Genomic DNA, 20,926 nt, shown 5'->3' on the forward strand with positions numbered 1-20,926 from the left:
TCTGCCAGGATGAAACCGTGCCTGTAACTCACAAGAAGAGGACGAGGATGAAGACAAAGGAGAGAAGGAAGAGAACATCATCAAGTATGAAAACAGTTGTATGTCTAAAGAAGCCCTCATGACTGTCCTCCTCTGTCTAACAACCCCCCCACCATTGTCCAGTTGTTAGGTTTACCGTTTTATACACAGTGCAGTGCTGTCCCCTGTGCCAGATGATCTGGGCCTTTAGGCACACACAGAGGCAGGGCTTAACATACATCAGTGGTGGACATTTAGTAACAAAGTAGATTTACTGAAGTACTGTACTTAAGTTCAATTTTGAGGTATTTGTATTTTTACTTGAGCATTTGTCATTTCCAATGCTTTTACCTGTATTTCTACATCTTGAATCCCCAATATTGTACTTTTACTCCTCTACATTTATTTGGAAAATGAGCATTTGCGCCTGTCGTAGACATGCGCAGAGCAAGTTCAGTCAGGGAACCTTGACTGAACTATATAACTAGGGAACTATATAACCTTGTATATAGTCATAGCACGCCATAGTACATATGTATACTATGTATAGCATAGTAGTAAATATGTATAGTTTATATGTATAGTGTATGTATAGTTTCATTATATAGATATTCCACTGTTACTTTCTTAGCTTACGCATGTTTCATGATAAATGCGAATGTGATGTATTCCCATGCTTTTGTTCTTGCTTAAATGTAAGTCGCTCTGGATTAAGAGCGTCTGCTAAATGCCTAAATTGTAAATTGTAAATTGTAAATTTTAACCTCAGTCAGCGCGCCGGCCACCGCAGCATCAGGCTCTCATCCACATGATTCACTCAGCCAATCACACCCAATCTCATACCGGCTACTTTAACCGAAGGTTTTGCATTCATCCTCCTGCTTGCTTGCTGCTGCTTTATTGTATACTGTGCGCTGCTGTATACAAAGTGCTCACCCACCTCCACCCCAGCTACCACCTGTCGTTTTGGATCTACTGTTTAGGTACGGGGGATTCAGAGTCCCTATGGTCGGGACTGATGCGCTTGACCTGAGTACCTAAAAAGCAGATCCAATACATCGCCAAACCATAATAAATATATTGCATTGATTATCTTATATTCAATAAATATATATATATTACATCCTCCTTGAGTTGTCTGACTGAACCTTTAGTTACTTTGTAGATTTTGATTATTATTATTTGAAAATAGCCGATTGCGACGCATTGTGAGCTTGTAGATCAGCTATTTAAAAAAAGATTTTTTTAGACATTTGAAATGGGCCATATTCTATATAATGAGTAGGCTACTTTTACTTTTGGTACATTAAATGCATTTTGATGCCATTACTTTTGTACGTTACGAGAGACAATGAGATCTGCAATAAACTTGCAAATCGGTTCGCAACATGTCGCCTTAGTCAGTGGCAGGTTGGTGGTCAGTGTTAGGTTGGTGGTCAGTGTCAGGTTGGTGGTCAGTGTTAGGTTGGTGGTCAGTGGCAGGTTGGTGGTCAGTGGTGGTCAGTGGTGGTCAGTGGCAGGTTGGTGCAGGTCAGTGGCAGGTTGGTGGTCAGTGGCAGGTTGGTGGTCAGTGGCAGGTTGGTGGTTAGTGTCAAACCAAACTCAGCTTCTTCTACGCAACGGTAGAGTCTGTTCTCCTATACGGCAGTGAGTGCTGGACCCTGAAGCCTGAAGCCAACTCTGCAGAAGTCTCTAGACGGGTGCTATACCAGAATGCTGTGTGCAGTACTTAACATCAGTAAGAGCACACATGTTACCAACAAGAATCTGTATGATGGAATGCCAAGGGTGAGGCCAGAAAATAGCAGCCAGGAGAATGAGACTATAGGACTATAGTCAAGAGCTGCCAGCCAGTAAAATAGTGCTGTGAGAACCAACACACGGGCACCGGTCATGGCGACGTCCCACATTAAAATGTGGATGTACTCAAGAACGACGCAGGAGCGCAAAGCACCAACGAGCTGGCCAGATGTGTGGAGAACCGGGATTACTGGAAGCGACGATGGAGGGCTCGTCTGAGGACGACCTAGAGAGAGAGGCAGGTTGCCGGTCAGTGGCAGGTTGCCGGTCAGTGGCAGGTTGCCGGTCAGTGGCAGGTTGCCGGTCAGTGGCAGGTTGCCGGTCAGTGGCACCTGGAGAATTCGAGCACCATAAAACTGTTCAGCTCTGAAGTTGTTAATCAGAGCAGTGGTCAGTCCTCCCCACTTCTCAGGTGGCCACTCCTGATTACCACTGAAGTGTGAGGGAAAACAAGAGCAAAGCCCAAGGCATCTTCAACTCACCAGTTGTGTCCCAAATGACAGTCCCTTAGTTGAGTGATGTCATGCATGCACGCAGGCACGCAGGCAGGCACGCAGGCAGGCAGGCAGGCACGCACGCACGCACGCACGCGGTTGAAACATTGCAATAACACCAATTAAATATCACATGGTTCAATGCCTTGGCAAGTTAGCTGATCGTATCGTTTATTGTTTATTTGACAAGACTGTCAATAGCGTAAGTTTAATGCCTTTTATCCTGATGTCCAGTTTCCCTGTCTACAATGATGTGACATGAAGAGTGTTTGTGTGGGTAAAGTGTGTTTGTGCAGTAAGTAACTAGGCTAGGTTTTGTGACCTGCAGTGTGTGTGTGTGTGTGTGTGTGTGTGTGTGTGTGTGGGTGTGTGTGTGCGTGTGTGTGTGTGCGTGCGTGTGTACACAGATGCATTGAAATATAAAATGCATTCACATAAACACAGCAACAGTGATCATCAACAGTGGGGAAAAGCTGAACTATTTACACATTTTCTTATTAAAAATGTCCACAGCAGTCTGCACAAACAAAGTTTTGTAACCTTTCTTTTTAGCAAATTTTGCCCTAAGCCCGATGGCAACAAGTCAAATTCAGAGCGAAGAGGTTGGGTAGAATCATTGTAAATCTGAATTGCTTTTTTGGTCATGGTATGGAGCAGTTGTATATGTTGTATATGATTTTACTTGCCTGGTTGACTACCTGGGTGGGTTTGTTTTTTATCTCTAACTGAGAGATTCCCAAACCAGGACACGATGTTAAAAGTGAGAACACTCTCAGTAAGTGATCTATAGACCTATAGGTCAGGGTGTGTTTACTAGCATTAAAACTTCCCAGTTTCCTGAGAGGATTAAGCCGCTGCGTTGCCTTTTTGTAGATGTTATCTGCATTGGTCTGAAAGGTGAGTTCATTGTCTATGGTCATTCCCAGTTATTTAAAGTCACTGACCTGCTCCACTTCCTCCCCACTCATAGTAACAGGCCTAAAGATGGACCCTGATTCCTGAACCCTCTGCTCTTGACCCCCCTCCACAGCTCCTTGGTCTTAGTGACATTAAGGTCAAACCAGGTGGCAATATGGTCAATGTGCTGGGAGTAGGAGGGACTGGAAATGTCCTGCAGGCAGGCAGCCAAGGCCATGTCATCAGCGTACTTTATGAGAGAGAACTCTGTGTTGTTGTATTTCAACACGTTTGTGTACAGGGAAAATAACAGAGGGGATAAAACGCACTCCTGTGGAACGCCAGTATTTAGGACAAGGCAGTCAGACAGAGTGTTATTAATACAGACTCGTTGGGGTCTCTCTCTCAGAAACTCCTTAATCCACAGAATGACATTACTACTGACGTTCAGGTCACACAGGGGTCAGTGACGTGACACGCCAAAAAAAGTGTTTTTTTAAAACCTTTAAATAACAGGAATAAAAATGATTTACTTTTGTTCCACTCACTCTCATCTTTATGGAAACATATTTTGTTTTTAGATATTTTATTGGAATCAGAATTTATTCAGCATTTTGTTGTACTTGTGCCTAAAATCGTCATATGGTGTGACATGACAATAATTGTTTATAAAATGAAAACGGAGTACACCTTTCTTAAGTTGCTCACTTTATCAAAGTCCTTTATCATAACTAACATGTGATCCACTATAGTTTTGTGAAAATGTATTAAATCTGTATATTCTTTTCGTAATCAACACTCAATGTGGGCGACTGTGGCTCAGGAGGTAGAGCAGGTCGTCCAATGATCCATGGGTCGGCGGTTCGAATCCTGGCTCCTCCTGTTTACATGTCGAAGTGTCCTTGGGCAAGACACTGAACCCCAAATTGCTCCCGATGTGCTGGTTGGTACCTTGCATGGCTTCTGCCGCAATCGGTGTATGAATGGGTGAATGTAATGCACAATCTATGTAAAGCGCCTTGGATAAAGGCGCTATATAAATGCACCATTTACCATTTGCCCATGTTGTCGGTCTTTCAATATATTTTGTATTTATTATGACAAAACTTTCTCTAAAATTACACAAATATTTGTGACTCTTCCTGATACTATTTGCTATATGTAATCCATAAACATTAATGGTTTCATCATTAAAAAAGGGGGGGGGGGGTGTGGTGTGGGGGACCAATACGAGCTTATTTGGGGGCCAATAAGGGCTTGTGTGGGGTGCCAATAAGTGCCATTGGCCCTTCAAGACGAACATTTGACAGGTAATGATAAATTCCACTATCATAATGAATTATCTTTTAATCTGCCATCAGTCAGTTTTAGTTTCAGCCTAATGAGAACATATTGCTTAGTTTACAGTCCAATGACATGAAATGGCATGCACAAGGGAAGGACTCCACAAAAAGACCACCCCCAAAAATCGGTGTGCGCGCAGACACATGTGCCCTTTTCTGGAGTTTGAGCCCCTGCCCCCCCAGTGCTCTCTGCACGGGCCTGCTACCTATTAGTGAGTACTGAACTTTACAGATAGATTAAACAATTACTCAGGAAAAACAGCAACAGGAAAATTGCTTTAACATTGAATAACATGGCACTGACTGAATAAAACGAAATTAAACACAATTTATTTTGGATAGTTGCAGCTTTTAGGTGAAAATGTTTAAAACAAATGTTTAAATGGACAAAAGAAACATGGGACTTTGTTATTTATTGTTATATCTGTAGGAAAATACAGTTTGTATCATATGGTGTGACAAAAAAGTCATATGGCGTGACAGGCAGACAGTCACACCATTATGATAAAGTGTCACACCATATTATGTTTTCTGCACTTAACATAACCTTGAGGCTACTAGCTACACATTAGCATGCTAACAACATGCTAGCTATAACAAAGCAACATAGATTTACATGTAATTATGACCAAAAAATCTAATACCTTTAAGTTTTATTCAAGTTCCTACTTTGAGAAAAAAGTCGCAGTCGCACCATATGAGTTTTGCTTGAAAGTTGGTTGAAAATTCTGAAGAAATGAGGAAAGAAATGTTTTAATCTTGAGTATGTTAACTTCACATGAAGCATAATGTCCTGCACAATATTCCCACCCATATATCCAATACATATATTGTAATAAAATACACATAATGTGAATTTAACCCATCTACTTCCACCTGGTGGACGCAGAGCCAACCGCAGACTGCCGAACCGTTTGTAGTGTGACACACGCTGGATTCACATCCTGTTTGGGTGGCCATCTTAGATGCTAAATAAATAGCGTCAATGCTAGCGAGCTAAAATGAAGCCATCCTTGCTATAGAAAGCGCCAATGTTCCCATCTAGATCACCGGGTAATCAGCAAAGACCTCCGAACATTGCGTGTTGTATCCAAACCATGGCAGTTTCCTGTAATATCATCTGTATTCCATTTTTGGATTTTGAGTTATTCAGCTTTTTAGTCAGACTGTATAAAGGGAGGTGAACGGCAGCGAGGATGTGCGATCCGGTCTAGGATCACTAAAGAAGGAAAGGCCAAGCAAAAATAATAAAAATAAATCAGCGATCCGGTTTGGTATCAATAATAAAGCTTATACGACGGAACGTTACGCCAATAGCAGTTGCCGGTTCGATTCCAACTGGCGGAACGTTCCGTCACGAGCAGTTAATTGGTTAAAAATGTCTGCTTCTACATCTTGGTGGCACCTCGACCCATGATGGACTTCTTAGTGTTTCTCTCAGGTTTCAAAATGATTATATAACACTTTGGTCCAAACAGCGCCAGCAAAATGCCCAAACTAGATGCTAAAATAGCAAACACCTCCACTACATCGGCATATTTACCTGGAGAGCTGATATATGCTGGTATGAAGGCTATCCACACGGCACAGAAGATCAACATGCTGAAAGTAATTAACTTAGCTTCATTGAAGTTGTCTGGAAGATTCCTTACCATGAATGCTAGGAGGAAACTGAGGAGTGCTAGTAAGCCAATATAACCTAGTAACACCGCAAAACCAACTGTTGATCCAACATTGCACTCATAGACTATCTTTTCAGAATAGTATTGTGTGTTTTTATGAGGAGTTGGTGAGGCAGACACAAGCCAGGCTGTGCAGATTATTGCCTGGATTGCAGTAAGAAACAGAACTGTTCCTCTCTGCTGTATAGCACCAAAAAACTTCATAATGTCTGCACCACCAGGCTTGGAGGCCTTGAACACAGCCAGCACCACCATAGTCTTTACCAGAATGCAGGAGACACACAGCACAAAGCTGATCCCAAATGCTGCATGCCTCATCTGACAAGTCCAGAGTCTGGGACGGCCAATGAACAGGAGTGAGCACAAGAAACATAGTTTGAGTGCAAGCAAGAGTTGGAAGCTGAGTTCAGAGTTGTTGGCTCGCACCATGGGCGTCTCTTTATGATAAACAAAGATCCCCAGGACAATAGCACAGACAAATGTTCCTAGCAATGAGATGGTTGTTAAGGAGATTCCCAGGGCCTCATGGTAGGACAGGAACTCAATGCTCTTAAGGACACAGTGGTCACGCCGGGGACTGGACCAGAAGTCCTCTGGACACACGGTGCACTCTGTAGAGTCTAATAAATAGGACAAGATTCAAGGGACATCAATCAAGCAATCAATCAATCAGTTTATATAGCACATTTCAGACGAGTGCAGTTCAAAGTGCTTCACAGAAACATAACAAAGAGCAAAAACATAACAAGAGAGCATAAAATACAAGTTACTACATAGTAATAGTAATAGCTAAAAAAAAATAAGCAACTAAAACAGGAAACGGACTTGCAATGATCTAAGTAAAAGCAATGCTAAAGAGGTGTGTCTATAAGAGTTTAAAGTTTAAAAGTTAAAATGTCCACAGATTCAGAGAACCGTAGATCCCTTGGCAGGCTGTTCCACAGCACAGGGGCATAGTAGCTAAAGGCGGCTTCTCCATATTTTTTATGTTAGGGGTCTCTGGAATCTCTAGGAGACCAGCACTATAGATATAAAAACACTCATTGGGCTAAAAACGGCCAATGCCGTCATCACAAATTGATGATGTCAGCCCATTTGGTGGGCATGGCCGTTTTAAGCCCAATGAGTGTTTTTTTTTCTTCAAAACTAATGCTTGGAATGGATTCAGCATCATGAAAACCCCTAGATAAAGCATGATGAAATTTTGAATATTTTACCTTCTATAGGTTGTTAATGGTATGGACACATATTATGCCAATTCTGAAAATTGCTCAACATATGCAAGTTAGCATCCGGCAATTTCTACATGCTGGGGACCCATACTCAACATTTCTAACATAAAACATTGGTGTACTAACATGTCCGGGTTCACCTTTTGGCTACTAGACTACTAGAGGATCTAAGGGGTCTGCCGGGCACATACTTAGGAAGCATTTCTGAGAAAGAGGCAGGTGCATTTCCATTCAATGTTTTAAAAACAAGTAAAATGATTAATTGTCGATATGGTAGTTAAAATACCCACTGATGATTGTCATGTCATAGTTTGTGTTAATGATAGATAGGAGCTCTGCAAATGCTGTTGGAAAAAGAGGGACATTTTTCTTTGGTGGTCTATAGAGCTGAGCGTCGCAGTCCCGACGTTCATGACGCCCAAAACATTGTGTTTATTGTCATGATTTGTCACGACAAGACTTGGCTTTGTCCGCGGCGTAAACGTCTTTAAATAAATACTTTCTGAAAAGTCTATGAGGAAAATTTATGGGGATTTCTTTTCCGGGTCTCTCGAGGGGGCGGGACTGCGACACTCTATAGGCTATAAAGTTAAGGTTAGGACCGGGGACATATGGAGGCTGGCCCCCCACCTATCTTTCCCTGCCTCATGGAATATGAAAATTCATAATTTGCGGGGTTTGCTTCAATAAGAGCAGCAGGAGCGTTTGAGTATAGCCATGTTTCAGTGACAAATATGCAAATTTATGCTCTGAAATTATATCATTGACTAGAAATGTTTTATCCTATGATTTAAAGACCTGGTATTTAGCAGTGCCATTTTTAAATCCTTAGTATTGTGACATACGGGTGATTTCTGAGCATGCAGAGGTTGGAATGGACAGTGCCAGGGTTTGAGTGGATGCCAGCTGGCTGATAAAAGCTTTTGCTGTCTATGTCTTATTGAGTATATTATTATTATTGAGTGTGATTGGTTGGTTAGTATAATTTGTTAAACTAGTTGTGTTACAAATGGGAACAGTAAGTGTGGATGTTGGTCCAAGCCCAATGGAAATGAGGCGGAACTATTGGAGCTGGGAACGTGTTGGGACTGGACAGTGTTGTTGTGGTCAAGTAGGGCGAAGGCTAACAGCTATGTTTGTGGCCAGTGCTTGACTTCTCCGTCTGCTCGTGTAAACCGTCTTTGTAGAAAAAAAGACGGTCCAAGAAAGGTTGAAATTGTCAATGTAGTCGATATCATACGGGACAGACACGTATCTTCTTATAACCTTCTGTACATATACTGTAGCTACATGATGTAACACTACCTGTCTCATTGCTGAACTCTCCCTCAGAGCAAGCAATGCAGTCGTAGCAGCAGACAGGTTCTCCTTTCCTTCTGGCCACACGGGTTCCTGGAGAACAGCTCTCACTGCACACCGACCGAGGAGGCTACAGAGGAAAATAAAAATGATCAGTTTAAATATAAATTTCATTCACATCATGTGCTCAATTAAAAAGTTTAGAAAGCTGAAATTACTTTTGCGGATTGAAAGTTCCAGAAGATTCTGTCTTCATCAAGGGTGAGTTCTTCATCTCCGGAGGCTGTAATCTTGAACACACCTACGTTGTGAATCTTTGTGCTTCCATCAGGGAGCCATGCCCAGTTCAATATATCGAAGATTGGTAAAGCATCACCATTCTCATCAAAGTATACAGGATCACCACCAGATGTGGTGAAGTTGACCTTTTCCAGGTAATAGAGAAGCTAGAAATGGTGATGAGCAGAATCATGAAGAGCAAGAGACTTTAAAAACATACTTAAGGGTCCTATTATTGTCTGGTCCTGTCCTGGTTCTCCTCCTACCTATCAAACAGAAGTTACTTTGTCAATCTAGCCGAGTTTGACTCAGACAAACACGACATCAGTTCTGGTATTCCACAGGGCTCGATTCTTGGTCCTCTGCTTTTCTCCTTGTACATACTGCCATTGGGCGAACTCATTACCAATCACGGAGTCAAATTTCATTTCTATGCTGATGATACCCAGCTATATCTTTCTGTGGCCCCAGATGATCCCTGTGCCTTAGACCCACTGCTGACCTGTCTGTCTAGCATCAAATGCTGGATGAGTGAGAACTTTCTCAAGCTAAATGAGGATAAGACAGAAGTTCTCATAATCGGTTCTAGCGAGCAGAAATAATCAATAATAAGCAGGCTTGGCAACCTGACTGTAGAAAGTAACAGTACAGTAAAGAACCTGTGGGTTATTATTGATTCTGAATTGAATTTAAATATTGCACGAATCAGAGCCTATTTGTCCTTGGACGATGCAAAAACGCTAATCCACGCCTTTGTTTTTTCTCGGCTTGACTACTGCAATGCGCTCTTTTCAGGACTGCCTAAGAAAACAACTGACAGACTTCAACTTGTCCAAAATGCAGCAGCTAGAGTTTTAACTAGAACTAAGATGAGAGAACATATTACTCCAGTTTTGGCATCACTGCACTGGCTTCCTGTTGTTGTCTCCACCAGCCGAAGGCATGGGGGAGAGTATGTTTTGCACTCCGTCCGTCCGTGTGTCCGTCCGTCCGTGTGTCCGTGTGTCCGTCCGTCCGTCCGTGAGCAGCTAATCTCGGCCACCGTTAACCCGGTCGATGCCAAATTTTGCACACACACTCCCTGGATGCCAACCATGAACCTCTGCCCCAAACTTTCCAGAACGGCCTGTTATAGCGCCACCAGGAGGCCGCTTTGTGCAAAACAAGTTTTTGCACAGTACACCTACAGATTGTGTCCAAACATCACGCAAATTGGTACACAGTCTCTCTAGAGCCATTCAACGAAACCGGTCTTTCAGATTTCTCACACTCCATCCTGATTGGTTAAGATTGGCTTCCAAAGTTCACAGGAGTGCTCAGTTTCAAACAAAATGCTGCAAATCATGAACACATCGCGTGATTTCCGTGAAATTGTGCACCCACATTCCCACTAGGCTGAGGACGAAATGCCACATCAACAATTTCAACTCAGCCTCAAGGTGGCGCTATAACTGGCCGAAAAGTGTTTTTACCTCTAACTGCACGGATCTGTGGATAACTTTGTATGCCAACTCCCTAGAGGCCAAGGAAAAACCTTTGCCTGGAATTTTACACATCTGCTCTTTATAGCGCCACCAGGAGGCCGACATATGTAAAACACATTTTCTATTATTACTCCTTCAGATTTTATCCAAATTTCACGCAAATCGGTACACATGATCTCCATAGTCATGTGATCAAGACAGGTTTGTTTGATTTCTCATATTCCATCCTGATTGGCCACGATTGGCTCCTACAGTTTTCAGGAGTAGCAAATGGCCACAACTCCTCAACGCAGCGTCCGATTGCGATGAAACTGTGCACGCATATTCCCACTAGGCTGAGGAAGAATCCTGGTGGAGACCTGTGCCGATTGGCACTTTATCTAGTTTTTAGGATTGATTTTAAAATTATTTTACTTGTCTATAAAGCTCTCAATGGTCTCGCACCTTCCTACCTACATGACTGCCTGCCTAAATATGTCCCAAACCGGTCCCTAAGGTCTTCCACTGCTGGCCTGCTCGCTTTGCCTAAAAAAATGGCAACTAAAAAATACGGGGAAGCAGCTTTTTGCTTCTACGGGCCGTCGGCATGGAACAAGCTCCCACTGTACCTTCGTCAGGCAGCCTCTGTAGACATTTTTAAAGCTCAGCTCAAGACCCACCTCTACAACATTGCTTTTAATTAAGTGATCTTTAATTTTTTGTTATTCACGTCCTCACTGTATTGTATTACTGCTTGTTTTTTAATGTCGTTGCCTTATTTTATCTGTTCTTATCTTTGTACCACTGCCTTCTCCTGATTTGACACTGCGTTATTGTCCTATTGTTTTAACTGCATGCCTGTTTTAATGCTGTTTTGTTTTGCTTTTGTTTTTATTTGTTTTTCTGCTCTGTAAAGCACTTTGAGCTACATTTATGTATGAAAGGTGCTATATAAATAAAGTCTAGACACAGTGGTAAACGTGTATTTTATTTAAAATCCCACATTCAGAAGGCACCTGCACTGCCCCTGTCCAGTCTTCTGGCTCCCTATGGGGTCCGGGTTCCCCTTTGCTCTGGTGCATTGACTCTGTGTCCCTCCTTCCAGACCCCCACCGCCCACCCTGCTCGATGTTCTGGACTTTGTTCTGGGGATGTCTGGAAGCCATCCTTGAGGGGGAGGCACTATCACGTTCCGTGACACTTTCTGTATTTAGTTAGTGCTTTACCTTACTATTTTCCTATGATTTTGTTATATTGTTTTCCTTGTATCTTAGTTCCAGTTGGAGTTTCCTTTGCACTTGTGTACTCTTATTTTGTAGTACGTTTTGTCTCTTGGTTTCCTCTGTTGCTTTTGTAGCCTGTTGTCTCACCATGATTAGCCCAGTGTTTCCACCTTGTCCTGTTAGTTCCCCGCAGCCTATCCCAGTGTTGATTGCGAACGCAGTGATTGCGAACGCATATGAGACCCTGCAGATCATGTCTGTGTGTGTGTCTGTCTGTCCCGCTGTGACACCACCCGCCCGCCACCAGAGGGCGCAGCTGTAGCACACACACACACACACACACACACACACACACACACACACCCACACACACACACACACACACACACACACCAGAGGGCGCAGCTGTAGCACACACACACACACACACACACACACACACACACACACACACACACACACACACACACACACACACAAACAACCACACACACACACACACACACACACACACACACACACACACACACACACACACAAACAACAACACACACACACACACACACACACACACACACACACACACACACACACACACACACACTGCGTTCGCTTCCCGCGTTTGCGCGTCTTACTTGTTATTAGTTATGTTCACCTGTGCCCTGTTTTCCCTGTGTATTTATACTCCCCTGTTTTTTCAATTCTTTGTCAGATCATTGTTGTACGTCACTAGTGTTATGCTCCTATAGTGAACCCTTTTTTTTTTCTTATCTTTCTTTATCCCACAATTTTGTAACCCATTTTTTACCCCTGTGTCAATCATCTAATGTGATCCTGGGCTCTACATACCCTCCACCAACCTAGTCACCATACTGTATATGGGGGACATGGGGAGAGCAACGGACTTTGAACTCATGCTTCCTTCATGCCTGAGTGTCCAAGTTGCTCCTTTACACCTGACAGGGGGGAGTTTCCCTGATTGGACGTACTCCTAGTACTTTGACTCCCAGTGTTCTTGTTACTCCTTGTGTTCTCCTCGTGTATGAATTTTGGTGAATAAACCACCTGCAATTTCAACTGCTCTGCCTCTCTGCCTTTGTCCTGCGTTTGGGTCCTATTGACCCTCTTCATTCACATTGTGACACCTACACACTACACATCAAAAAAAAATTCTACTAATATGTATTTTCTTCATTTATTCTGTGCATCTATCCATTGTTATATTAGTAATGTTGCCAAATAATTCATGTTTGACTTTTATTATTTATTTTATATAAGGTGAGATTAACCTTCTAAACCCCACAGGGGTTTCTAAGGTCACATTCCCACCTAATACTTCGGTAGACTCGATGTGAATGGGCAGAGAAGTTGGGATTCTTGCATATTTAATTTGCTGCGGTTTGCCTTCACACTGTTATCCGCAGAAATTGGAAACGCAGCCTTTATCAATGTGTTCCATTCATAAACTAGCCTACACAGTGAAATCTCGGCTGCGCACAGCAGCAGTTTTTAGACAGCTGGTGGATGGAAAAGAAGCTCCACTTCCGCGGACGACTTGCACGACGGCCAGATTCCCGGAAGCGCTCTCCTCCTGCGTCAATGGTCCGCGGAGGTGGAGCTTAATTCCCATCCACCAGCTGTCTAAAAACCAGCTGCACACACACCGCACAGCTTCTTCTGTCCGCGGCGCAAAACCGTTTTGCGCTTAGGTGTGGAAAAGGCTCAACGGGACTTCTTTGCGCTGCGTAAAATATGCCTTCTCCCTTCTCCGTCTCCAATTGTGTTTAGCTCCTCACCCGCCACATTGTTTGCTTAATTTCCTTTATTTGCTGCGGATTGCATTCACACCTGCACCGAATCGTAATGAAGTGCGATTGGAAGCGAAGCGAAACCCCCGTTTTTGGTCGGAGTAGGATGTGGTTCTTTGATGCGCATTAGGATTCGAATGATGCTTCACACCTGCCACACGAAGCGCACTTTCTGACAATGTGCAGCAGGATTAGTTTTATCGCAGTAAAGCTTTCTGGTGTGAATGTCACCTAAGTCTCACCTGCACAACCCAATAATATATGTTGTTGTTTCAAATGTGGTGTTTTTAAATGTGCAAATAAACAATAAATAAAAAGAATCCTACAGGTTAACTGAATAATATCCCACCTGCCATGGCTGTATTGTCTGCAAACTGGCACAGCTGTGCCCAGGGAAAGGCCCTCTTCCTGGCACACACTGCAACATGTCATGGAGGGCGTGGGCCAGAGCATACACAGCCTTGTACACATTGTACTCTGACCTGAGGTCAGACATATCCAACAGGGTAGTTTCTGCCGTTACCAGGTCCTCTTGTCCAGTACACACCCTTCCACCAGTGTCCACCCACTCTGGTGGAAGGGGTGAAAATTTACACTGAAATGTGTGTTCCCAAAACTGCCTCACCTGAAAGAACACAGTTAATTCATAAGAATACCTGTAAGTAAAATTAATTGATTAATGTATTGATTATTCACAGTTTGCAGATACTATAGTGGGACAATTATACAATGGTGCAAAAGGGATAACACAACATGTCCTAAGGGCTTGTGTCCATTGTGGTTCTGTGTATTCAAATCATTGAGACATTTAAAGACATACAAATAAATAAATATACAATCAAATTAAACAAAAATACTTACTATGTTATCCTCATGGTCATTGTCAGGACGTATTTCTAACAAAAAGTCCTTGAGACCTGGTATCTCTCCACGACGGATGGCAAAACCCAGGGTGCCTCTGAGGTATGGTAGGTAGTGAGGAGACTGGAGATAACCGTCTCCCCACCAAGCTGAAGTGGCAGGTAAGATCCATAGCAGACCTGTCACATTCTGCTTAACCACCTGTTCATCGTTTTGAAAGAAATGAAAGGCATGTCTTCCTTTCAATACATTCTCGTTTTAGATTCTTCTAATTACGAATGCCTAAATTAACATTGTCCACAGTCAGATGTATCGTAACCATAATCGTAACAAACCTCATCCAAGACATTATGGATATAGGGCCCGTATCCAAACATAATGACCACACAAGCTGTGGACGTCTTCATCACAGAGACAATCCTCTGGAGTTTATCCAGGTCATTGTGGAAGGGCAGAGCCTCTGAATAAGCCACACAACCCAGACCAGACTGGTCCAGGCCAGACTGGAACAATCGGGCGGCGTCACGGCCAGCATCATCATCACTGAACAACAGTCCTACCCAGGTCCACTCCAACCACCTCATAGTCTGGAGCATAGCTCGCACCTGAGTGGACGAACAATGGACGGAAATGTACTTAGGTTAGATCATAAAGTCCAGGGGCCACATGTGGCCCCCGTGTTCACTTATGTGGCCTGCAGGTTAATATTGGAATACTGTTATATTATTGATTTAATCTATAATGGTTAATATTAGTAGCATAATTACAATTGTATTCCCCTGGAGTGAGTGTGGAAATATAGTGGCCCTCTGGAGTGAGTGTGGAAATATGGTGGCCCTCTGGAGTGAGTGTGGAAATACAGTGGCCCTCTGGACTGAGTGTGGATATACAGTGGCCCTCTGGAGTGAGTGTGGAAATATAGTAGCCTTCTGGAGTAATTGTGGAAATAATTGTGGCCCTCTGGAGTGAGTGTGGAAATAATTGTGGCCCTCTGGAGTGAGTGTGGAAATATAGTGGCCCTCTGGAGTGAGTGTGGAAATAATTGTGGCCCTCTGGAGTGAGTGTGGAAATATAGTGGCCCTTTGGAGTGAGTGTAGAAATATAGTGGACCTCTGGGATGGGTGAAGAAATATAGTGGCCCTCTGGAGTGAGTGTAGAAATATAGTGGCCCTCTGGAGTGAGTGTAGAAATACAGTGGCCCTCTGGAGTGAGTGTAGAAATATAGTGGCCCTCTGGAGTGAGTGTAGAAATACAGTGGCCCTCTGGAGTGAGTGTAGAAATATAGTTGCCCTCTCCTACATCAAAGTTGCCCACCCCATGGGTTTGAGTATTCCAGTTTGTGAAACATGAACTATTAAATACCAACACATCTATTGTTATAGAAGTTCACCTGGAAGACAAAACTTGGCATTGTTCTGAAGAAGGATGGGAACTGAGTCCGGTCGCTCAGACAGGAACAACCAGCATAGTAACTTACCTGGAAAAACAGAATAAAAACAAATACAAAATATCTATTCTGTAATGTACTAGATCATATGTATCTGCGTTTTGAACAAGATTTTAGTTATTGTATTGTAAAAGGTTGTATGGCCTGATATACTTAGTATAAATCACTTACTTTATCACCTGTGATAATCTGTTCATTGCGAATGCAATGAGCACTAACTATGAGACCCTGCAGATCATGTCTGTCTGTGTGTCTGTCTGTCTGTCTGTCCCGCTGTGACACCTCCCGCCCGCCACCAGAGGGCGGAGCTGTAGCACACACACACACACACACACACACACACACACACACACACACACACACACACACACACACACAGGGCGCAGCTGTAGCACACACACACACACACACACACACACACACGAACTGCGTTCGCTTCCCGCGTTTGCGCGTCTTACTTGTTATTATAGTAGCTTCACTAAAAACGCTGGGACAACGCTCCACACGTCCCAAACTCTTCTGGCTCCAAAACTATGTAATGCACGTTTCATTACAATCAGAACTGCAGCCTCACTCCCAATCTTACGCCGTGGTCTGAAAGCCCACCTCTTCAGACTCCATCATGGCACTTAGCACTTTCTGTAGCCGCAACATTTTTTATGTAGACTATAGATAGCATTTTATGTAGACATATAGCATTGTTATGTAGACATAGCACTATAGAGCATACATGCATAGTTCCATTACATAGATATTCCACTGTTACGTTCTCAGCTAACATATGATTCATGATAACTACGTTTAATGTATAATGTATTGCAATGCTTTTTGTTCTTGCTTAATTTATCGCTCTGGATTAAGAGTGTCTGCTAAATGCCTAAATTGTAAATTGTTGTAAATTCATCACAATGTTTTTGTTCATTGAGGTTTGGCTGGAAGTAGATGGAAATGTGGCTTAATTGTCTCCACCAGGCCGAAGGCATGGGGGGAGAGTATGTTTTGCACTCCGTCCGTCTGTGTGTCCGTGTGTCCGTCCGTCCGTGTGTGTGTGTGTGTGTGTCCGTGAGCAGCTAATCTCGGCCACCGTTAACCCGGTCGATGCCAAATTTTGCACACACACTCCCTGGATGCCAACGATGAACCTCTGCAAACTTTCCAGAACGGCCTGTTATAGCGCCACCAGGAGGCCGCTTTGTGCAAAACAAGTTTTTGCACAGTACACCTACAGATTTTGTCCAAACATCACGCAAATTGGTACACAGTCTCTCTAGAGCCATTCAACGAAACGTGTCTTTCAGATTTCTCAGACTCCATCCTGATTGGTTAAGATTGGCTTCCAAGTTCACAGGAGTGCTCAGTTTCAAACAAAATGCTGCAAATCATGAACACATCGCGTGATTTCCGTGAAATTGTGCACATTCCCACTAGGCTGAGGACGAAATGCCACATGAACAATTTCAACTCAGCCTCAAGGTGGCGCTATAACTGGCCGAAAAGTGTTTTTACCTCTAACTGCACGGATCTGTGGATAATTTACTTTTGTTGCCCTTTTATCCAACCACCAGATGAAGGCAAGCTGCAATGTCCTACATTCCTATCCTGGTGGAGACCTGTGCCCAGAAGGGCACTTTTTCTAGTTTTTACTCTGTGTTAATACTGACATTTTTAGCTTGCGGTCTTTGGACTTTTGGAGTGGCCCCTTGAGGATCCTCAGGTTTAATTTAGGGGGGCAAAAGTCTTTGGGGAGAAGCAAGCAGAGCCTGTGCTGTTTCTACCCTGCCATATGATCACAGTGCAGATTGAATACACCTATATGTCCTTAAGCACCATGGACATCAACACTGTCACGAAACATACATTTGAACTCCTAATGAACTACTAGGCTACACATGATTTTACTAGATACATGGATATTGGCTTTTTCATAGGACGGGCAATAACAACAAGCCATTCTAGGCAATCACCTGGTACTGCACCAGAAGAACTCTGTATAGATGGGAGTGCAGAATGCTTTAACCCTAGAACACTAAACATATTTTTTGTTACACCATCACTAAACACAGGTTCAGTCAGCACAACTCAAGGATGGATTTAATATATATTTATTGAATATAAGATGAGCAATACAGTATATTTATTATGGTTTGGCGATGTATTGGATCTGCTTTTTAGGTACTCAGATCAAGCGCATCAGTCCCGACCATAGGGACTCCGAATCCCCAGTACCTAAACAGTAGATCCAAAACGACAGGTGGTAGCTGGGGTGGAGGTGGGTGAGCAGCAGGTTTGTATACAGCGGCACGCTGATACAGCAGCAGCAGTAGAATTGAGCAGCAGGTTTGTATACAGCAGCACGCTGATACAGCAGCAGCAGTAGAATTGAGCAGCAGGTTTGTATACAGCAGCAAGCTGATACAGCAGCAGCAAGAAAGGAAGCAGGCAATGCAAACCTCCGGTTAAAGTAGCCGGTATGAAGATGGAGTGAGTGTGTGATTGACTGAGTGAATCATGTGAATGAGAGCGTGATGCTGAGGTGGCCCAAGGCCCAATTAATGGCCGGCAGCAACTGCACTGAGGTTCCCTGACTGAACTTGCTCTGTGCATGTCTACGACAGGCACAAATGCTCATTATATTTTACACAATGTAAAATATTCCATCAAAATATATTGAAGTACAGCAATTCATGCATGGCAACTTGAGCTACTCTTCTTCAATATTTCATCATGACTTAAAAAAAAAAAGAAAAAAAAAAAGATTTCATGGGGCCTATCACTGAAAAAAGATGTCATGATCATGGCCATAATTTGACGACACTTTCTATAGCTGCTTTTAACCCTCCACTGTGTGGATTCAGAATGACCAGGTCATAAGCGTATAGGTGATTAATGATAGTTACCATAAGACAGCCTGTATTGCACTTATTTAATTCACTAGATCCATGTATCCATCCATGTATATACACAATGTGCTTAGATATGCCACAAGCAGCTTCTGAAACCGTAGGAAGGTAGTGGAAATACTGTAGCTGGCAATCATTTCCTTTAGGAACCACTCGAAAACGCGTGATGTAATTCATTTCTGTGCGATGCGAACGACGCGAATTGGCGTGGTTCTCGTTTTTTATTAATATGTTTAGATTAATTCGGTCCGGAGCTCTGTCTAAATGTCTGTGCTTAAATTTGGACTACAATACCCAGAAATCCTGTGTCACGTGACACACGTGTACGTTTTGCTATGGAAGCTGACCCCACCCCCCAGTAAACAGTGGGAGCCAGGGGGGCAGTCAGCCAGATATTTCGTGAAGCCTCATTTGAAATCGGTAGTTCATATAATGGCCTGTTGTGGCGCTGGACTGGACCCAAAAAGCCCCATAGCTCCATAGAGGCCCATGTATTTTGGCCCAACTTCACCTAGACTGTATTACCTTAATAAACATGGTCATGAATACTTTCTTCTTCCAGTCACTAGTTTAAAGTCTCATTTCTAATGTCATAATATTCTTTTGGGAAAATTATGGTCCCATTAATTAAAAAAATGACCATAAAGTCGCGTATGTTCTGAGGGGCGTGGCTACCGTTACAGTCTATGATCGGGATTCCCCTCCCACTCAAGAGTCTTCTCCTCCCACTCGAGTCAAAATAAAAACCAACGGAGAAGAAGGGGGGAAGTCCCGCCTCGTTGTCTGGGCAGCCAATGACCAGCTGGTACAAAACGGAGCCAGCCAATGGCCAGCTGGTACCAAAAGATGGCGACTTACATCAGGAATTAGCATATCATTACAGGCTTCATTTTACGTTCATGTTAGACCCGGGGAACGCTTTGTCCATATTTTTTACAGTCTATGGTGGGAGCAGAGGGAGAGTCTTCATAGTTTTCTGTTTAGCCGGTTTGCCGTCCCTCCCGAGCGATTTGCTAGCAGTAACAAAACAAAAGAAAGTTGAAAGCAGTAATATTTATTTGGACGGGCTCTAATTGTACAGAGGTGATTGACTCTGTACCATGAACCAACAGACCTGTAAGACACAGGCCAAGGGCAGTTACTTACCACTTTCACTTAAAACAAAGGGGGAAAAAGAGAGAAAATAAGAAAGAAAATAGCAGCCTACAAGCTCAGAACATGTCACACTGTGACCTTGTTGATCGGCTGTGTTTGATACTTTTATCTAACACTAGCATAATTAAGAAATAGGGCATTAAAAAGCATTAGAAGTTGAAATATCGAGACACAAGGTTTCTTCTCGACAGCAACGATTATGTTCTATGTCTTTCAAACGGCAAAAAGACCAAATTTAATATTTAACATATTATAGATTTGCAAATAGCCAAGTAAGCAATATTACATAAAATAGGCTATGGTGAAAGGGGATAGGAAACTTACCATGGGCACTCTGTATACACCTAATATTCTAGAGAGGGTAATAGAACTTTTTGAGGTACTAGGACCCACAATTCCAAGAACTGGAGGAGACCCAACACAGCTCTGATCCAGTGTAAACTGCTCCTCTCTCCCACTGATCAGTGACAACGCTGCAGGGACTGCAACTCCAACCGTTAAACAGGTGTCATAGATACTGTATCCCAGAGTCACATTGGGGAGCAGGCTGGGGTCTCTGTTGATCTCAGTGATGGCAAAAGCCATGATCTGTGCCCATCTGAACGCTGGAATGAAAAAACTAACACACACAATTACACTGTAGCCTTGCATATCATTGCTGTCGGGCAGAAACTCAATCTCAATATTTAAACGTTCTGTTTAATAAATTACTTACTTTGTCATACTACAGTGCATGTGCCAAAAAGAATATTTAAGTGAAAGTGCTTGTGACTAAATAATAACTACCCAGATCCATCCAAACACATGTTCTGAGAAGGTTTCCACCCGACAGAAACATACACATCAACTAATGATGTTTCTATACATCAAAACAAGGTTGGTGTTGTCTTGCTGGCTATTTGTGATACTCACCGACTGCAGGAGGGCTTCTGTTCCTTGGACTGTGTGAAAGTCAGCTCAGGGAACACAGAGGAGACGTGGAATGGAAACAAACCACCCAGAAGCACATCTCCAGCCTTGTACAT

The 20,926-nt window shown here is 43.1% G+C and overlaps 1 protein-coding gene across 1 annotated transcript; it reads right to left on the bottom strand.

Moving 5' to 3' along the window:
* Nucleotides 1-5,940: 5,940 nt before the first annotated feature.
* On the bottom strand, nucleotides 5,941-20,926 carry LOC310854642 (extracellular calcium-sensing receptor-like; the record flags this gene model as incomplete). Its single annotated transcript, XM_083759317.1, has 9 exons — nucleotides 5,941-6,854; nucleotides 8,772-8,895; nucleotides 8,984-9,211; nucleotides 13,888-14,163; nucleotides 14,400-14,548; nucleotides 14,788-15,004; nucleotides 15,790-15,876; nucleotides 20,397-20,499; nucleotides 20,814-20,926. The coding sequence occupies 9 exons, from the start codon at nucleotides 20,924-20,926 to the stop codon at nucleotides 5,941-5,943; spliced, it is 2,211 nt and encodes a 736-aa protein (XP_083615443.1).

The sequence above is a fragment of the Protomyctophum parallelum genome (assembly GCF_964188405.1).
Source record: "Protomyctophum parallelum genome assembly, chromosome: 2".
Taxonomy (NCBI): Eukaryota; Metazoa; Chordata; class Actinopteri; order Myctophiformes; family Myctophidae; genus Protomyctophum; species Protomyctophum parallelum.